General features: G+C 42.7%; 1 protein-coding gene across 4 annotated transcripts in view; it reads right to left on the bottom strand.

Moving 5' to 3' along the window:
- Window positions 1–19,606, bottom strand: part of UNC5D (unc-5 netrin receptor D) — a 412,207-nt gene that overhangs the window by 301,486 nt on the left and 91,115 nt on the right. For all 4 annotated transcript variants that reach the window (XM_043536305.1, XM_043536308.1, XM_043536304.1 and 1 more), the window contains one exon: window positions 10,301–10,483. In XM_043536305.1, the coding sequence (XP_043392240.1) occupies window positions 10,301–10,382 (82 nt within the window). In that variant the 5' untranslated portion in view covers window positions 10,383–10,483. The remainder of the gene's footprint in view (window positions 1–10,300; window positions 10,484–19,606) is intronic.

Here is a 19,606-nt window from a genome sequence, read left to right on the forward strand (position 1 = left end):
CCACTTGAAAATTCACCTAGAGCATTTCCAGGAAAATACTGTATTTCTCCTCCAATGGGGCAGATGAGGTTCCCTGGGTATATTTTTATTATTATTATTTTCATGCCCTTGTTTGATTTCACTGCACAAATAAACACTGCTCCCACCACATTCGTCACAGATCCAGGACTTTTGTTTTTGTTGCTGCTGCTGAATTAAGGGTAAAAGGGCAAACCATCCAATGTGCTGAAATCACTGCACGAAGAGCTCAGTAGACAGATGCAAAATGTCCATCAGTGGTATTTTGTTCCCATCCCCCTTTAAAGTCACCCCGTAAGTGTCTATTACTGATGGAGCTTATTCTCTTGGTTCTTGCCGTCAGAGCTTACTTGGCGGGAGAAAGCTATTGACAGAAGCAGAGAATACAACAGCGGTGAGTATGTGCGTGCGTGCGTATTATATTTATATTATATATATACACAGAAAGAGAGAGAATGTGCTTTCAGAGAACACAAAGGAAACCAAAAGCAGCAGGAACCTAGACAAGCAATTCAGCAGCTCTGCTATTTGTAATTTGTGGTTAAAAAAAGAAAAAGGGGTTTCACTTGAGAGCTTCTTTAGAACACCGTATACATTCCTGTGCAGCGTGGCTCAGAGCTGGCAGGGTGCTGCTGTCTGCAAGGAGAAGTTTAGTTAGAGGGCAAAGGACAAGAAACACCAGGTGAGTCTGTTTCTGTTCTGCCTGCACAGAGGAAAGTGAGTGACATACCTACCCATTTCAGCCCCAGCCAGAGGTACTGTTGTTCTCAAAAGGCTATTGCTGAATGAGTTCAGATCCCTCTTGTCCAGTGGGAAGTTGTGGCATCTTTGCTGACATCCCAAGTTATGCAGCACTGGAAGGAGAGTTCAGTTAAAGATGTCCTCTGACAATTAACCAGTGGAGGCCAAGAGGTATTCCTTGACTCTGACTGAATGCATTTGTGAGTTGTGAGATGCTGATGAATGGGATCACAGATCACAAGACACTGAGTGATATGTACAGAAAGAAGAAAAAAAATTCTTTTCCCCCCTTCCTTCTTGAGTACAAATGCCCAAAATATGTACATACAGTACCTTGAAGAGAAGCTCCAATTAACTGCGGAGGAAGGGGTGTGTGTGCAGGGGGTGTCTCAAGAACTGAAGTTAATAAATAGATCTGGGTTTTAACCTGGACTCTGCCACCCACCTCCAGCGGAGCTTTGGACAAGTCACAACCTCTCTGGACTGGAGTCTCACACTGCTAGAGTGAAGGAGCCATACAGCAACCCTAAATGCCCCCAGGAAATTCCCCTAATATAGCAAATGTCCCCAAGAGGTGCACGTAGGCGTAGCTGGCTCCACAGCACTTCTTGCTGGTTCCCAGATGCAAAACACACATTGCGGGCACAGCAACAGAGGAAGGAAGGGATCCTGGTCAGGGAATTCCTAACCCTGGCTATTACCAGCTGCCAGCAAAGCCCATAGGAGCCACTGGAAGCTGGACAGACAGGTAAGGCAGTCCTCAAGGCTGTTCTGACCTGTGCTGGGAGCTGAATTGACCCCCTACCAGTCTCTGCCCAGGTGAGATGTAAAGTTGAATTTGGGACAGAGATTAAATGCAGCCAGGTGTGTCTCAGATTCCCTATCTGCAACAACAAGCGTAGGCTTCCCCTAGCTCAGAGGATTGCTGTAAAACTTAGCTCAATAATGGTTCCGAGCACTGAAGAAACACCAGGCACCACTGTGATGTGGGGTCTTAGCCCGGGTGATAAACTGGTTTCAGTGCTCTTTATCCTTTAATGTAGCCAATGTACAAGGTGCTGAGCACCCTCAGCTCCCACAAAGGATGCACTGCACCTCACAGGTTTGGGCCCTGATTCAGTAGCATCTGCACGGTCACTAACCTAGCCTCACTAATTTCAGCTGCTTGAACCACCTGGCTTTGTTCTCAGGCTCCTGCCAACTGAGCAGAAACTTAGCTCTGAGAGGAGGGGAAGGAGCTGAAACAGGCTCCTGGCACCAATCATTTACATTGTAAATGTGCTTGGCATGATTAAGGATAATTTGTCCTGCTTTCATTTGCTCAGCACATTGGACTGATCGTACACAATTTTTGTCCCCTCGCCCAGCTCACCAGAGCACTGAGAAGCTACTCAGCGAGTCATGAAAAATGGGAGATTATTTCCATCCCAATTTACATACAATGTTGATGGGACTGGAAATATGCAAAGCCTGTATTATTAAATTAGGCAATTGTGCCTTTGCAATGACCACATAATTGCATCTCACCAACAAGAGGGAAGGATGGAGGGATGGGGAGAATCCTTTGCTTTATTATTTTTGTCTTAATCTCCTACACAAAAGCAGAGTGCAGCCTCTTGGTAACTAAGCCCCTAAATTATTCATGGTTAGTAGGACATCATGAAATACAACTGTCTGCTGATATTGGGGTAGGGCAGGGAGAAGGGGAGCAGTAGTCATTAGATGGCTTCCTTCAGAAGTAGAGTCCATTTCAGAATCAAGTATGAGAAGGGGTGGAAATTCAACTTAGCGTGAGGTATACCAACTGCTGTCTGAAGAGGAAAGCATCAGCCAGCACACCTGACCTTAGTCCCAAGCAGCTAGCAAAGTCCCTCCCTCTGTTAATAAAGTTAGAAGACAAAAAACTGGATTCCTGACAACCATGCCCCCTTGTTCTCAACATTCACATGGAAATGCACTCTAGCTACCCGCTTGCTACTCCCTGTATATTGCACTGGTCTCGGCTATGGCGCACAGGACTTGTGTTTCCTGGGCTACAGAAAGGCTGGCCAACCTGCTCACACTGTCTGTCCATCTCCCTGTGGACTGCAATAAGAGTCAAATCCAATGAGTCGTTACCAGATGGAGATCACTGAGGGGAATTATGGTCTGTGGCTGCTCAGGGAATGCTCTGCCACCAAACTGACCAGGATCTACTCCAGTACACAGTTCATAAGACTTTGTGTTGCTCCAGAGTCACCATTTCATATTCTGAGGCTTAGAGGCCTATTTGTATGAACGTAGCCTTATGCCATCTGTGTCTGGGAGGTCAGGCAGACTGATTAGTCATCCACTCATTTCCACAACTGCCCAAGGTTTCTGTGGCAGCGTCCCTATAAAAGACTCAAAGAAGCTAATTCAAGAAAAAGCGCCGACAATCCTAAACTGGAGCTCCCAAAATCCCCACACTGTTTCACAGGCAAATAAATGTGTGCTCGGTGGCAGGAACAGGGGTTGAACTACTAATATGACCCTTTGTTTTTTAGAAGCTTATTGTAATTGAGTGAGTGATGGCTTGATGGAGGGAGGGGACAGCTGTTTGAAGACTCGATTCAGCTCCTGGATAAAGAGAAGAGTCACGTGGGAAGGCAGGTGGAGTCAGCAGACTCAGCTGAGCCAGTCCAGGGTATACAAGAAGCTGCCTACCCCATATAGGGACACCCACACCTGTACTGTCACTTATTTCTGTCAATTTTTTCCCCACAGTTCTGAAATATTTATACACACCTTCCTTTTGCTTCCAGTTTCCAGTGAAGGCCAACCAGAACCACCCCACCTGCACTGCACATCCAGCTAAAGTTGTTGCTCTCACCATGCAGGCCAATCCAGCTTTTTACTCACCGTCAAAAAGAAAATACCCTATGGCTTCATCAACACCTACAATGCAGAGGTGATCGGAAAGACCCTCAGTGCAGACAGGTAATGCACTAATCCCATCTATTATAATGAAGAGTAAGTGGATACGCTGCAAGGAATGTATACCTGTATAAGAAAACTTCTACACTATATGCAGTAAGCCACAAGAGTGGGGTCAGCTGGTCCTGGATTACGAGAGATCCCCAGGTCATCAGGGATACCATATAATAGATCATCACTGGAAAATCATGCCATAATGCAGTCTTTGGGGTACATGTTCTCAGGATAGGATACAAATTCAGCTTCCCTTTTATGGAAAATTCTGACAGAATTTCATTGAAAATGATCACCATTTTAAAGGTTATTTAAACCATCCTGTAGAATGGTAGACAGGTGACCATCCTCTGTTAAAGTCTAAGTTCTTCTACAGAAACCCAATTAAAATAAGTATCTAGAGAACCTATTGGTTTCACCCCTATTAAATTATACAGAACTTGCCTTGTAGAGGAAACTATGGGTATCCAGTAATATCTACACAAACACACACATTGCCCTGTTACACACACACACACACCACTGACATACTGATATTGCCTGTGGCAATTTTTTTCCAACAGTTTTCAGTGGGGCCAGTCTGACTCTATATAATCCTTTGTATCCCCTCAGGGTCAGAAGAAAAGAACTGTTGCAGCCTGGGGCATGTAGCAATAAGATGACACTGCTCATATATTTTTCTGTGTCACGGGATATCCTCCCTCCTGACCACCCCATGCCAATGACCACAACACTAGCCCCTTTTAAAAGCAGACATAGTCTTTTTTCCTCAGAGCCTCCAGCATACTAGTTAAATTGGGAGATCACACAAAAATGGATTTAATGTACCCAAGTTGGTAAATTTAAAAAAAAAAGTGTATTTACTGTAAATAAGAAATGACAGCAAAGGGTTTACCCAGTCAGCAATGGTGGTGGTGGTAAGTCATTTGCAAGTTAACCCTGTACTCCATGTCTCCTCTATACAATGTTATCAACAGTGTTAAGAATAACCCAGAGCTCTCTGAAGTTACAGCTAACAAACCTATCGCACGGCTTCACAGTCTAATTTGTCATGGGTCCACTTTACTTGATTTGGGCAATTTAGCTAGAGTGAAGATGAATCCTGCCGTCTATCCCATAACAGCTTGCACTGTTTGGAAGCTACTTGCGGGAATGAACTCTCGCTATTGCTTTCACCAGGGGTGGACAAGTGGGGAACATAATTCAATACAAATATCAGAATAGTAAGCGGTGCAGTCTTAATGTAGTATTTGGTGTCTCTTTTGTAGTATCGAAGATCCAATCTATAGGTATCAACTGAGAAAAGAATCAGTCAGTTCAGCATTTTGATAATCCCTTTACCCATCAAGCAAAACATCACTGTCTGTTCAAATGAATTAACCTATTCTGCTAGTCAGAAATCAGTTGAATGAACCCTCTTCTGAGATTCAACAGACACAATTCACTGAAAATTGGTAACATAAGTTGGCTGCATAAGTTGGTTGCACACTTCAGAGCTCTGCTGGCTTTTTGTTTGTTTTTAATTCCCCCCAAATCAGTAACAGTCTTATTAAGTGTTACAGTAGCACCTAGAGGCCTCAACCAAAATCATGGCCACTTTGCACCTCGGCCCCATTGCACCACTATACATAGACATAGTAAAAGACAGTCCCCACCTTGAAGAGCTTACAGTCTAAATACACAAGCCAGGCAAAGGGGAGGGGGGAAATGAGGCTCAGAGAGGGGTAATATCTTGCCCACGGTCACACAAAAGGCCTGTGGCACATAACAATAGCCAGATCTCCATTGCCTCAGCCCAGTGACCCGTCTACTAAACCATTCTACTTCCAAACTCTTTGAAAAACAAGCAGAAGCCTAGGAATATTATGTTATACACCATAGCCACCTGGGTCAGAGCCTCAGCTGGTGTGAATGGTCATAGCTCCATTGATTTCAATTGGATCTTCCCCCCTGGAGTTTCACAGTGTAATAGAAGTCAGATCCACTGAAGGGGACTCTCTCTTTGCAGTACACAGTTTCTGGCAGACATCTGAGTAGTTCTGACTTTATCCTGAAGAGGGAAGTGCTGTGCACACAAACACACACAAGCCAGTCCATTATTGTGTGCTGAAAAATTAATTATGTTCTCAAACAAAATACAATGGACTGTTTTAAACAATCACTCAAGGGACCATTAAGTCAGTTGCTTAGTTGTAGTGGCCTTCTATTAAAGGTGGAGTAGAATTTTACTCAGTGCCTATAGGAAAACATCATGATCTCTTAAAAACAAGAAAGTGACGTCCAATGCAGTTGAAAATGGAGTTCCTTTTTTCCTTTACCTGCCAACACTTGAATTTGCAAGCTGGTGTTTGACCTACAACCAACACCTAAAACAGAACAATTTCCTCTAGTCTCAGAGATGTCTTAGGGATTTATGATTACATCTGCTCCAGTAGGGGAACTGCAGACTCATGAACTCAAGTCTCGGAAGGTAAGCTTGAAATACTTTGCTTGAAAAGGTATTTTTAGGCTTGGATATATATTATGTTCTGTTTGGTGAAAATCACCTCTCCACAGGGGGTAGGCACTACTTAACCCCTATTTTGATATCCGCCGTGGATCTCTTCCCCCCCAGAGGCAATCACGGATCACAGGGCATTGAAAATGTTATGCTCTAAAGGGGGGAAAGAAAAAGACAAAACCCCTCATTCCCCCTACCCTTCAAAGTGTCAGAAATCCCACTGACCTGATGTGTGACCTTGGGCAACTCACTTCACCTTCCAGGGCCCATTTCCTCTCTTACTCTTTGTCTTTGATTATTTCAATTGTGAGCTATATGGGGCTGGAACTGTCTCACACTGTGTGATTGTGTAGCACCTAGCAAAATGAGAGCCCCAATTATGTTTGGGGCCTCTAGATGCGACTGCAATATAAATAATACCCATTCATTTCACAACACAATTTTATCTTTACAAAAAAGAGCGCACAACAGAACAAAAAAGAGTGCATTCTAACAAGCATAAAATCCATCAACAGCCTACTCTGAGTTTGTACCTATCTAATCCTCACCTAGCAGTGTTAGAATTATACTTCCCCCCTCACAAATTGCTGGAGCAGCCAACTCATTGATCCTGCAGCAAAGAGGATTTACCAGCAATGGAGGGGGTGTAGACCAGGGAAATATACCAGTTAAAACTAAGTACAGATAGGCAGACCAGGTCACAAGAGGTTCAGGCCATATGAGAAAACCTTTGAGAGCAAATTGCTTTCAGTGTGCAGAGAACAGACTTTTCTGACTTTCCAGGACACTGAAGATAAAATAATATTGAATAATTGCAGTCTCCTAAGATAGAACTAAAGGTTAGAGGAGGGTAATTACTGATTATTTAAAGGGTAATTGTAATGAACTAAGATAAAAAATATGTAGCATTTCTAATCCTGATACTGTATTTTTAACTAGGAAAATGATCCCACAGACTAGTATTACCCACAGGCAGTACTCAAGTTAGAAGCAATGCTGCCACTTTCAAAATAGTTTTTACAATTAAACAAAAATTCTACAATACTTGAATATCTACCTCCCTGAATCAGGATGCAGAGGTATTCCAAGGAGGAGACACTGGAGTTTGTATTTCATATGCAGTTAAATAAGAAGGGCAGGGGCGGGTTATTAAGAGAGGCAACAATGAAAATGATTTTATAAAAGGTGAAATTTGCACTTCAAGTGACCTGATCTTGATAGGGAAAATTCTACAGAACAGTTATCAAATAAAAGAAGAAAAAAAAACCACCCCTGGAGCAGAACACCCTACCAGGCGTAAAATGGAGTCAGGGAATGAAAGCTAGAGATTCAAACAGAAATCCACACGAAGGAGCATTGTAGGTCTGTTTGTTTCTAAATCAATTTCAAGGTGGGGAAGGGTGCACAACGAAAAAAAAAGATACTTTCAAAATGAAACAAGTGTGTCGAGAGAATATGAAAAATAAAGAAGGCAAGAAAAGCACCAGAGTTAATGTCAGAAATTCTTGTTCCTAGGCACCCGCTGTCAGAGAGCTCGAAAAGCCAGAAGCGTCAACTTCAGCCTTGCTGACGAGTAGTAATTTTTTTCCTTCCTGTCAGCTGATTTCTCTTCCCTTTTTATCCTATTGTCATCCAACATTATTTAGGACACCCTGTAACCAGCCATGATTGCATTGTGGAATTAAGAGAGACTAAAATTCCAATCCAGCAAGATACTAAGCACATGCCCAATGTTAAGCTTATGAATAGTTCCGCTAATGTGCTTAAAGTTAGGCACATGCTTAAATACCTTGGTGAATCAGCGCTCAAGTCATTTGGTTTGATTTTCACAGGTACTGAACACCCTCGAATCCCAGAGAAGTCCGACAGAGCACAGGTACTCCGCTCTTTTGAAATTCAGGCCAAACATTAATGCATAGACACTAGGTCTTCTTGGCCTCTCACTCCTTATCCAATCAACAGACACAATATTGGATTTTGGGCCTGGAAAAATGCCCCCACAACAAAGCACTTGCTGCCTCACAAACTATCACCAGCTATCAACAGCACTGGCACCTTACTGAAAGTTCTCTAACTACCAGTGCAGCAGGGAGTTCTATTGATCAATTACAGAGACAGAGCACTAGTGCGTGCACACGATTTGTTGTCGATATGAAACTGAACAGGTAAACAGGAGCAGAAACTGCTGTGACTTCTGGAGCTGGCAGCTAGGAACAGAAGGTGAGTCCTGGGGTCTGCATACTCTGGATACTGATACTTTGCCACGCAGAAGCCAGAGAGCAGCATTCCTGCCTTGAATTTCACTAGCAGTGGGGTATGAGCGGCATGAGGATCAGAGTTTCTGCACCGGCATGGCTCCTTATTTAATTCACAAATTCTGCGTGAATTTAGAAAGAAACAGGATTTAAAATAAACCTCTGGGCAGGGGCTCAATCCTGCCTGGGACAAAAGGATGTGTGTTTGGCCTTCTGTTAGCAGCCCTCCAATCAGCCTGCTGTAGAGCTTCTCACCCTCCTCGGAGATGAGCGCAGGCAGTACTTATTCGTATCGTCCTTAGCACCCACCACTCCCTGATGTGCTAGGTGCTGTATATATACATAAAAAGGCAGACCCTGAACTGAGGAGCTTACAACTTAGACTAAGATTTTTGGGGACAGGACTGCCTTTCTGTTCTGTGTTTGTACAGAACCTAACACAATAGGGTTCTGGTCAATGATTAGGGCTCCTCTCCGCCACTATAATACACCAGACAACAACAATCTAAGAATGAGACGACAAACAACAACGGGTGGGTACAGACAGGAGCATAAGGAAACAACGAGAAGAGATATTAGTCAGCATGGTGGGTAGTGGTCTTACCATTGGCAGGTTTTTTTGGGAGAGCTTTTAGGCAGGATTTGAAGGAGGACAATGAGGTGGTTTTGTGGATATTTATAGGGAATGCCTCTCATATACAGGAGGTAGCGTGAGACAAAACAAAAAGGTGCTTGCTTGAAAATGAAGGTCACCGGAGGTTTTCAGAACAGGTTGGACAAACACCTGTCAGGGAGAGCCTAAATTTACTTGGTTCTGCCTCCACACGGGGGGGCTGGACTTGATAACCTCTCGAGCTCCCTTCCAGCCCTAGTTTCTGTACCTCTATGATTGTGATCATCTGGTCTGACCTCCTACATCAGACAGGCCAGAGAATTTCACCAGCAGTTCCTGCCTCAAGCCCAATGACCAAATATCTAGGCATAACTATAGAACATAGCTGTAGCTCACGAAAGCTTATGCTCAAATAAATCTGTTAGTCTCTAAGGTGCCACAAGTCCTCCTTTTCTTTTTTCTGGTATGAAGGTCAGTCTGCATTAATGATAAGATACTTTATGATTTTTATAGACCTTCATAGACAGCTCACTTTAGAGGTTTCATATGTACAAAGTCCAGGACATGGATGATTACTGTATCACTACAATAGTTCTCTTTACCTCTTCTCTCTTGTACCACATGGAAGACATTTATTACCCTGTCTCTTTCCAGCCTGATGTTACAGAAAAGTGAGACTGGGGACGTTAACCTCAAGTGTTCCATATTGTCATTTTAATTAAAGCCATATCCTGTTAAAAAGCTATATGCTGCGAACTCCTGATAAGATCCTATTATCAGGAAAGCGCAAATTTGAGATGTTATCTGGGCCAGCACATGATTATCTGCCAGAACAAAAGGAATGTTATTAAAGCAAACTCTGTTAGATAACCGGGGGAGGACAGAATGAAAACCGTGCTCCAGTGAAATCCCTTATCTCCCTGGGGTCACACCTGCAGTGGCTGTTCTGTGCTGAAAGCTAGCGCTTGGTGAGGTAGAGAACAGCTTTCTGGTGCCTGTTGTGTTGTGGAAAGTTTTGTTTCTTTCCTGCAATTTGTTACAGGGAGAGATACTGACTGTAACATCAATTAATTCCTAGGGAGATTATGGTTTCCTGAGCACATTTTCACACATCTCATTATCAGGCAGAGTGGCTGGATTTGCCTTTCTAAATACAGGCATTAATTTTTAGGACTGATTTCTCGGTGACAAAAGAAAGAAAGCATGGTAACAAATCTCTCTTACCTTTAAGGTTTAATGATCTGCCACGAAACAAAACCAGGGGGGAGGGAATTGGCACACAGTAGTTTCTCTTCCTTAACTTCATCTTTTCAGTTCTTTGCCTCAGCTGAGTAGCATGTCAGCCCTCTCGAGGTGGATTCTGGTATTCTTCTTCATGCAGCCTCAGCCAACTGGAACTATTACAGACTAAGGAGAAAAACAAGGAGGGAGCTGTCTCTGGAAATTTTCATGCTCTTTCTGCTACTGCAGCTGAAACACATGCAACCTTGTATATTTCAGAGAGTCTCTTTGCTGAAAGTTAATGCTACTGCCTCAGTGCCTGGTTTTTGCTCCTAACAGGTACACAGCTAATGAAACACAGGAAAAATTGGGTTGTCCACTCAATTCCAGAAGAGTGATCTGTTCCTATAAACCTTACCTGGCAGTTATTGATGGACAACTACTGAATCATGGAGGGGAAACGGTAGCCTTTGCATCTTCCTGATCTTGAATTACCCCCTGGGTCTACTCCTTCACTGGTTAGGCTACATCTACCATGCCACCCCATACTTACCTTTCCTTCTACCATGGTCATTTAGGGGACAGTCTTTACATGCTGAAATCTCTCAAACAAGTAAGATAAAATATCTAATTTAATAGCAGTACTTCTCACAAAAACCCTGTCTCCATTCACATGTCCCCTAGTAATAAAATTATGGGAGTAATAAGTAATAATAGCAGCAGTAGGGTTTAAATCATGAAGGCAGGTCAAACTATGGGTGTAAAACATTGACAGTACCTGTAAAACGTGTACATTTATATGTAGGATGTATAGAAAAAGAAGGATTAAAGTGTACTAGCTGCATGTAAGAAAGATAATCAGCACAAATTAAAGTGTTGTAGGAGGCATACATTGCAAATGAATTGAGATTGGTTTTCTTAGAAATACCCTTTTTTTCCTGTAATTTGTATATTACCTGTATTATTGCAAGACAACAAATACAGGTATGTCAGTTTTATCTGACATGTGCATAACTCTGATCACAGCCAGAGTTATGGCATTGCAGTGGCCATCTCTGAGTGCAGCCCTTCATAATCGACTCTCTCTTGATCTGCTTTGCAACAGCTCCACCTATCGGTGGCAAGGTGGGAGGGGAAGGAGATAGGAAAAGAGTGGAACTTCAAGGTTGCCTTCAAATGACAGAGCTGTGTGCATTGTATGTCTGGGAGCAGAAAAGCAGCAGGACCTTGTGTGACCCATTGGATTGTTGTCCTATTCAGCCTTCAAAAGACTGGATTTACTAGACAGTACAGGCTGTCTTTGCAATTACCATGCATACGTGGAAAATGGGACTCCTTAAATTCAAAGTTTCTGATTACCTGAACTAGGCATTAATAACTACTGGCAACAAGTTTCTCGATTTCTGTCTGCCTACCAGATCTCTGCTGGAGCCTCCATTACTTCCCTGATGCCCGTCCCTCTGTTTCTTCATCGTGAGCATGTTTGTGGGGAAGGGAACCACCTCCAGATTAATGGGCTTTGAACATTATATTAGCACTATCTCGCAGCAGGATCTGCCACCCCTCATGGCTGAGGCAGCAAGAGGCTAGAGCGATGAAGTCTGCATAGTGGAATTCACAGGAACTAAAGCTTCCACCCACAAGCTTCTTGGCCATGGCTCTGCAAGTGACTTCCCCAAGTAGGGATGGCAAAGACAGAACCATGGATGGTAAGTGTTGGGAAGCAGATCAGAAACCTACAGTCATTTACTTGCTCACTGGCTATGGGCCTGGCCTGGAACACTGGATCCAAAGCTCTTGTCCCTGTGCACTATATGCCAGACCCAAGCTTCACCTCTTGAATTTATGGTTACTGCCCGCAACAGTATTGATGATCCAACAGTATTAGTCCCAAACCATTGCAGTGAGATAGCGCTTGGGAGGATAACACAGAAGCTACCACATCACAGCTCAGGAAGAGAGGGAGGAAACCCAGCTGGGGTTACCCCTTTCCATGGTACCCCCACACTAGAACAAGAACCATGAAGGGGGGACACCCCACTTCTGGGAGTATCAGGGCTAATGTGGCCTTCCCCTTTTCTCCCCCCAGCCATGTGGGTTTTGAGAAGAGGGAAACTGCTGGGAGGAGCCAAATCAGAGAGACAACCTGCAATGAAATACATGGAAGCAGCTGCAATAGGGAATCTCTGGCACTGATGTCGTCATCAGCTTCTCTGCCCAGTTTATATTCTGGACAGGTCTCCCCTCTGCGGACTGGCTGTCTCCTCCCACACAGCCACTTCAACCTCAGCCTCAATCCAGCCACCCTCCATCCTTGCCACCATGTCTCATCTCTCTTTCTTTCTGTTCATGCTCACTCCAATCCCCTTGATCCCCCCGCAAATAATAAATAAATAAATAAGCAAGCCAGAAACACCAAACCCGCACCACCTCCAAGGCACTAACGTAGCAATTGCAAGCCATCTTATTGCTCTTTACTTGTACGTTGTAACTCTGCCTACCCTCATACCTCCCACTTGTCTTGTTTATTTAGATCTTTGGGGTAGGGACTGCTTCATACTCTTATGTGTATGCTTTTGCTGCAAGAAAAGGTGTGTTCTTAATTAAGGTTAGTAGGAGAGGTGAAGATAGTTATGAAGACACAGCAACTCGGCTTTTTACTTGGGTTACCAGCTCAAGTTCAATGACCAGGCTGCCCTGTAAACTTGAACTCGAGCTGCTAACCTGAGTTAAAAGACAAGGTGGTGTGTCTTCATTGTATTTCATCTGAGTCAGCTAAAAATGCATTGCGGGGGGGGGGGGGGGGGGGGGGGGGGGGGAGTGAAGACTACCCAGTGCTGTTTTCACCCAACATTTATTAACATTATTATTTTTGAATCTCATGGTTTCATGGTTACTAAGTCAATATTTTGGAGAGAAAGATTTGGCTCATAGTTTCTGAATGTTTTGGCTCAACAAGACCGATTACTGTAGCACCTAGAAGCTCAATGAAATCAGGGTCCCACAGTGCTGTACAGATACATAGATGAGAGTGTCCCCTCCCCAAAGAGGCGGCATTTTTAAATAGACAAGATGGGTGAGAGGAAGGATTATTATTCCAAATTTTGCAAAATTGGAAATAAGGCACACAAAGAGTAAATGACATGCCCGAGTTCACGCTACCGGTCTGTGGAAAAATGAACCCAGAACCCAAGTCCTACTCCAATGCCTTAACCATCTGTCCTTCCTAGTATTCTATTCTATTATTGTAAGGTACTGTGACATTTTTATAGAAGGTGCCAGGGCTACAGCTATTAATGGCATTAAAATGATAAGATTGTTGCTCTTTGGATCCTATTCTTATGAATGGTTTCAGAGTAACAGCCGTGTTAGTCTGTATTCGTAAAAAGAAAAGGAGTACTTGTGGCACCTTAGAGACTAACCAGTTTATTTGAGCATGAGCTTTCGTGAGCTACAGCTCACTTCATCGGATGCATCCGATGAAGTGAGCTGTAGCTCACGAAAGCTTATGCTCAAATAAACTGGTTAGTCTCTAAGGTGCCACAAGTACTCCTTTTATTCTTATGAATGTGTGTTTCATACTAATAGTGCACGAACTAAGCATCCGATACTCAAAAATCCTACAACATTTTACAAGTCTTGTAACCTACCTCCCAAAGAAATATGAAATACTTTCCATTTTACAGACGGGGAAAGTGAGGCATAAAGAAGATATATGCTTGATTTTGAGAGGTGCCATGCTAAGTTTTCTGTAAGCTGTGCAGCCACGCAGCAGACTATTAAGCGCCATGCAGGCACTCAGGGAACCCAACCAAGCCCCAGACCTGCCGCAGCCGGGGAGGGGCATCTATCCTGCAGCCCCAGCCCTGGTGCTGCTGCTGGGAGAGAGAGCTGGGGGAGTCCTCTCTCCCCATGGTAGCCCTGGGGCAGCCTGCACCCAAACCCCTCATCCCTGGCACCACCCCAGAGCCTGCATCCCTAGCTGGAGTCCTCCCCCCGCTCCCCAGCCCTCTGCCCCCTCCCACACTCCGAACCCCTCGGCCCCATCCCCACCACAAGAATTTTGTTATGTGCCCCAAGAGGGAGGTGATGTATGACACATCACCTCCCTCTTGGGGTACATAAAATTCATTCCGCACATGTGTGGAAAAAATTAGAGGGAACACTGGTGCCATGTACACACAACTCCCACTGATGTCAACAAGAGTTGTGGGTGCTCATGACTTCTGGAATCAAACTTTAAGTGACATGCCCAAGGACACAGGCATAGAGCACAGATATAGAGCCAACAATAGAAGCCTGGAGTCTGATTCCTGGTTGTTTAGTCCATCTACTAGTCCACGCTGTCTCTCCCAGTTTCAATAATCTTGGTCCATCAGTATATACAAGAAACAGCATTTATTTGAATCCTTTGACCAGATAATGAACTAAAATTTTATACAATGCAAAAATAAAATAATTATAAAACACAAATCAATAGCATCATTATCTGATCATAATAGTATTTTATGAACAATTTCACTACTGCTTTGAGGAACCAAAGAATGCTACAGAGAGCTCTTTGTGTCTACTTTCTGTTGATGGGCAAGTCTGATGCTGTTCTAGCACCAGCTGAGATTTGACAATAGGCTTAATTAGCAACAAGATGCTACTGTTTGTGTGTGAAAAATACATGTCCTGCCTATTTTTCTAATTGCAACGCAAGCCTCTACTGAAGAGAGTTTTTCCACTCATTTCCCGTTTTCCTCCTTCCTTCAAGTTCCAAATCACTTCCTCATTCTCTGACCCCACATTTCCCAATCAAGAAGCATTAACAGAACCAGATGCAAAGACAGACTAGGGCATCGATTATCTATATATCCAATTCCAAAGTGGGTGTGGCGGGGGAGGGAGGAATCATTGTTTATCTAAATCCAGACTTTCAGTCTATTTCAGCTCGGATGGCATTAATTCTGCTCTGCAAATCCATTCTGTTCAGAGATTTAGAATATGGCTTTGTCTCTCCTAGGAACAGGAGCAGCTATTTCTCAAGGAAGAGTGAGTAAGAACTGTGGGGGGGGGGGGGGGGGGGAGAGTCTTTTGATAATTATCCCTTTTGCATCGAAAGAACTACAGGATGCAGTAAATTTATGGGGAAACACACTTTGCAAGTTAGGACATTGGAGTGGGCAGATCACCATGTAGAAACTTTGGAATTGCCAGGGCAGGTCAAAGCAGCAGTATCCTGTTTCCAACAGTGACCAGTGCCAGCTGCAATAGACAAAGGTTCAAGAAATCCAGTACCAGTCAGTTACAGAATAATCTACCTACAAGGAAAGTTTCTTCCTAGTTAGAGGTTAGTTTATGCCCTGAAGCAAAAGGGTTTATAGCCCTTCCAAAACTGTTGATTATTTATTTAATCCTTACTCTTATACCTCCAGATATTCTTGGTATCCATATAAATGTCTAATCTTTTTCTGTACCAAGAAAAGTTCTTAGTTTTACCACAAGAAATCACTGGCACATCCTCTCTTTTTTTCATACTTTCCTGGTGAGGAAAAAAGTAAATAAGTGATTTTTCTGATTTTCATCTAGTTCTTTTCTTATTTTTCCAGTGGAAATAAGTGGGGTGGAAGATTTTTTTTTTTTAAATGCAGAGAAATTGGAAATTTTACAATAATTTTGAAATGGACAGTTTCAAAAATATACGGAAAAAACATTCTCTCCCCCAACATTTTCATTTCAAAATGTTTTTGAATATGAAAAAAAGTTAAAAAGTTAAATTTAGTCAAGAAACATTTTGTTTTCAATTAAACCCCATTTTTTTATGAAAAAAATGTCAAAAATTTTCACTATGCTCTACCAAGTAGCCTCTGGTAATGGATTTGATCTGAAATACATCCTAACTACTGACTAGCATCCTAAGCACCCAAAAGCCTGAATCTGAATAGTGGGATTTCCTATGTATATAACTTTATCTACTAATGAACCACAGCTTCTGTTAGGAGGATGCAACTTAGAAGATACTGTGCACTAGCAACAGCAAACAACAGCACCAGTGAAGGAAAAGGAGTGTCAACGCATAATTTCTCCAAATGGAACTGCAGGGAAAATGTAGATCAACAAAATGTAATTTCCTGTGTTATAATTTAGCCAGGACACCCAGGATAAAACCCCTTGCTCATGAAAAAAAGTACCAGTGGATCTTAGCAACTTAATATCTGTTGCTGCTGCTGCAGTTGGCATGTGCACACCTGGGTTGAAAAACTAAATATCGTAAGGATTAATATGTGCAGTCATGCCATCTACAAAGTTTTTTTTTTTTTTTTAAAAGGATAGCAATGAAGAGTTAATGTGCAGGTCAGGGAAACAGGAGCTACTTCCCATGCCAGCCACACCAACTCTTTAACCCAGTAGAATCGATATAGGCCTTTATATACTGAAGGAGAAAGAGATTCACATTCAAGCTGATATTTGCTTCAGCCAGGGTCTTGAGAAGAAATGAGATACTCATTGGATGGCTCATCCAAGAATCTGACTTTTCTAACCCTGGAACATTGTGTCACTAGCACAAGGCAGAAGAAGACCAAGAAGCTCAGAAACAATGACAACCTGCCAGCTCCACTCTAAAAATGTGGAGACTCTCCTCTTCCTACCCCATCCCCAGTAGCTAGCAAAGATGTGATCAGTTCACATTGTGATTTTCCCCAGGTGAAATACAGATGCACAGAGCCTTACATAAACCAGAGCTAGCCTGAGAAAAGATAATTATCCACCGCAAGGAGCAGAAGCAGCCCAGATAATTCAAAACTACTTATCCATTTCACTACCAAAAATAAGAAAATAAATTGCAACCTGCTGCAATTCATTATTGTTCATTCACCTTCCATGTGTGCAGCAGACAGACAGTTGCTACTTGACCAAAAAATCTGCTTCTTCCATGCAATGAATATTTTCCAATTTTTCAGACACCGAGGGCTGCTCCGGCAACTTGCCATGAGATCCCCACACCCCAAAGTCAAGCCTCTGCTGCATATGAGAACATAGGAATCGCTAGCTTGGATCAGACTAGAGATCCATCTAATCCATTATTACATCTCCAACACTGGCCTATACCAGATGCTTCAAATGAAGATACAAGAGATCTCCAAGTGGGCAATTATGTAGTAATCTATCAAGAGGGAAATCTTCTTTCTTAAACCCATCATTTAGCACAACACAGACTTGAGCCTCAAATCAGTATCCATAAGAGAGAGTAGAGTAATTTAAGCAGTGGCTCTTTGAAATAACATTTGGGCAATTAAGAGATGTTTGTGCCAGAGTAGCTTTTATTTGACCAATGATGTAATCAACCCTGAAGGGTTTCATTTAACCACTTTTAGGCTGAATATTATTAAAGATGAAATATTTCTGATGGCCCATATTTGTCTGAAATATATACATGAAACCAGTATTATGAAAGCATCTGTATGAAAATCATTTTAGACGTGATTTACTGTAACTGCGTCCATGTAACTGAACTTAAGTAACTGAAGAAAAAAAAATGGTATTTTTTACATCTAAAGTGATTTTAAAAAAAAGATTAAGAGTTTAAGATGTCTAGTTAAGTTAATTAAATCCAGAATTTTTATCTACAATAAAAATAATTTGTTTTTTCAATTTGTGTGATGGGCACAGCACATTAAAAGAAAGCACAGGACATTACCAATGAAAGTTTAACAGCAACAAAAAGTGATACAAAGAATTCTTCCCACACACAAAGTGAAGAAAACAGACATTCCCAAATCAATGCATCTTCTCTGAGGGAGCCTGAACAAAGCCCTGGCTGGGATGATTGAGTTGGGGTTGGTCTTGCTTTGAGCAGGGGGTTGGACTAGATGACCTCCTGGGGTCTCTTCCAACCCTAATCTTCTATGATTCTATGAACAAGCAAGCAGGCCTTGCAACATGCCTAGAAGCTCCACAGAGCAGGGCACTGTGGGACCCAGAGGGGTAAGCAAATTTCAGAGTACAGAGTTAGTGAAAGCCCTAAGACAGGTCAGAGATTGTTGACTCGGAACTCTAGATTAATCTCCACTGCTAGTGAGCAGCGCAAAGAGAGAAGCAACATGCTAAATGCCCACTTCTGCCTCACCTTGCATCGATAGATCCCTATTAGATTTTAAGCTCTTTCCAGCAGGGACCATCCTTTTTATTTCTATTCATACAAAACCTACCATAGTTGGGTCCTGGTCCATGACCAGGGCTCTGAGGCACGAAGGTAATACAAATCAGAAATGAACAAATAATAATAAATGATGGTCTTGTGGTTAAGCCACTGGATTGGGATTCAGGAGTTCCCAAGTCTGCTACAGACTGTGTGAGAGCTTGGGCAAGTAGCTTGATCTCTCTGTGCCTTAGTTTCTCCATCTGTAAGATAGGGAGTAATAACACTTTTCTCCCGTCCTTGGTCTGTCTTGCCAATCTCTACTGTAAGTTTTTTGGGGATGGGACCTATATGTACAGTGTGTAGCATAATCAGGCTCCTATCAAGTGGAGAACCCTGGCATTACCATCATACAAATAATTTAATAATAATGAACTGAGACCACCAGTGATGTTGGAATACAAGTAATAGAAAGTAAAAATGAAGAGAGCCATCATTAATTTAGCTCCACTATAAACACTAAAGAAAATCCATCTTTGCCAAACTTAAGAGGGGGAAAAAAACCTAAAAAAGACAATTTCATTTCATAATACTTCTAAAAAGATATTCCAGTCAAGGGAAGGTGATATTAAACCAACCCACAATCAGAACTCTGGAGTAATATCGGGCAATGTCTCTTTAAGAAACTGTATACCCAGATGATACTTTAGTTCTTATATCAACTTTTGAGACACAGGTGGAAGAAGGGGGGGGGCAGTTTCAAAAATAAACTTACAAGTCATAACTCTTCAAAAGCTTTATGATTAAAAAATACATAATTTCCTGCGGGAACCACATGACCACAATTACCAGGATTGCGCCGTCAGAGCATGCTAATGTGCTACCTGACTGGGAAAACAAGGTTAATTCTTGAGACACACATGTCTAAGGAGGAAAACTGACCCCTACAGCTACACAATGTTTTAACATCAGAGGCAGCCACTTTCCTACCTCTCCTGTTCACAGGTCTGACTCTCAGGGGGTGCTGAAGGGGAGGGGACCTTCTATAGGCAAATTCCCCTTTACCATGGGGCAACATGCCCTGTCTGCAGCACTATTTCCTCCCTCTCAGTACCACGAAGAGGCCTCTCTCTATAGGTCCATGCTGGGGCTGTGGTGGAGAAAACGGGAAGGGAGGGGGAAAT

The sequence above is a fragment of the Chelonia mydas genome, chromosome 26, assembly GCF_015237465.2.
Source record: "Chelonia mydas isolate rCheMyd1 chromosome 26, rCheMyd1.pri.v2, whole genome shotgun sequence".
Lineage (NCBI taxonomy): Eukaryota > Metazoa > Chordata > Testudines > Cheloniidae > Chelonia > Chelonia mydas.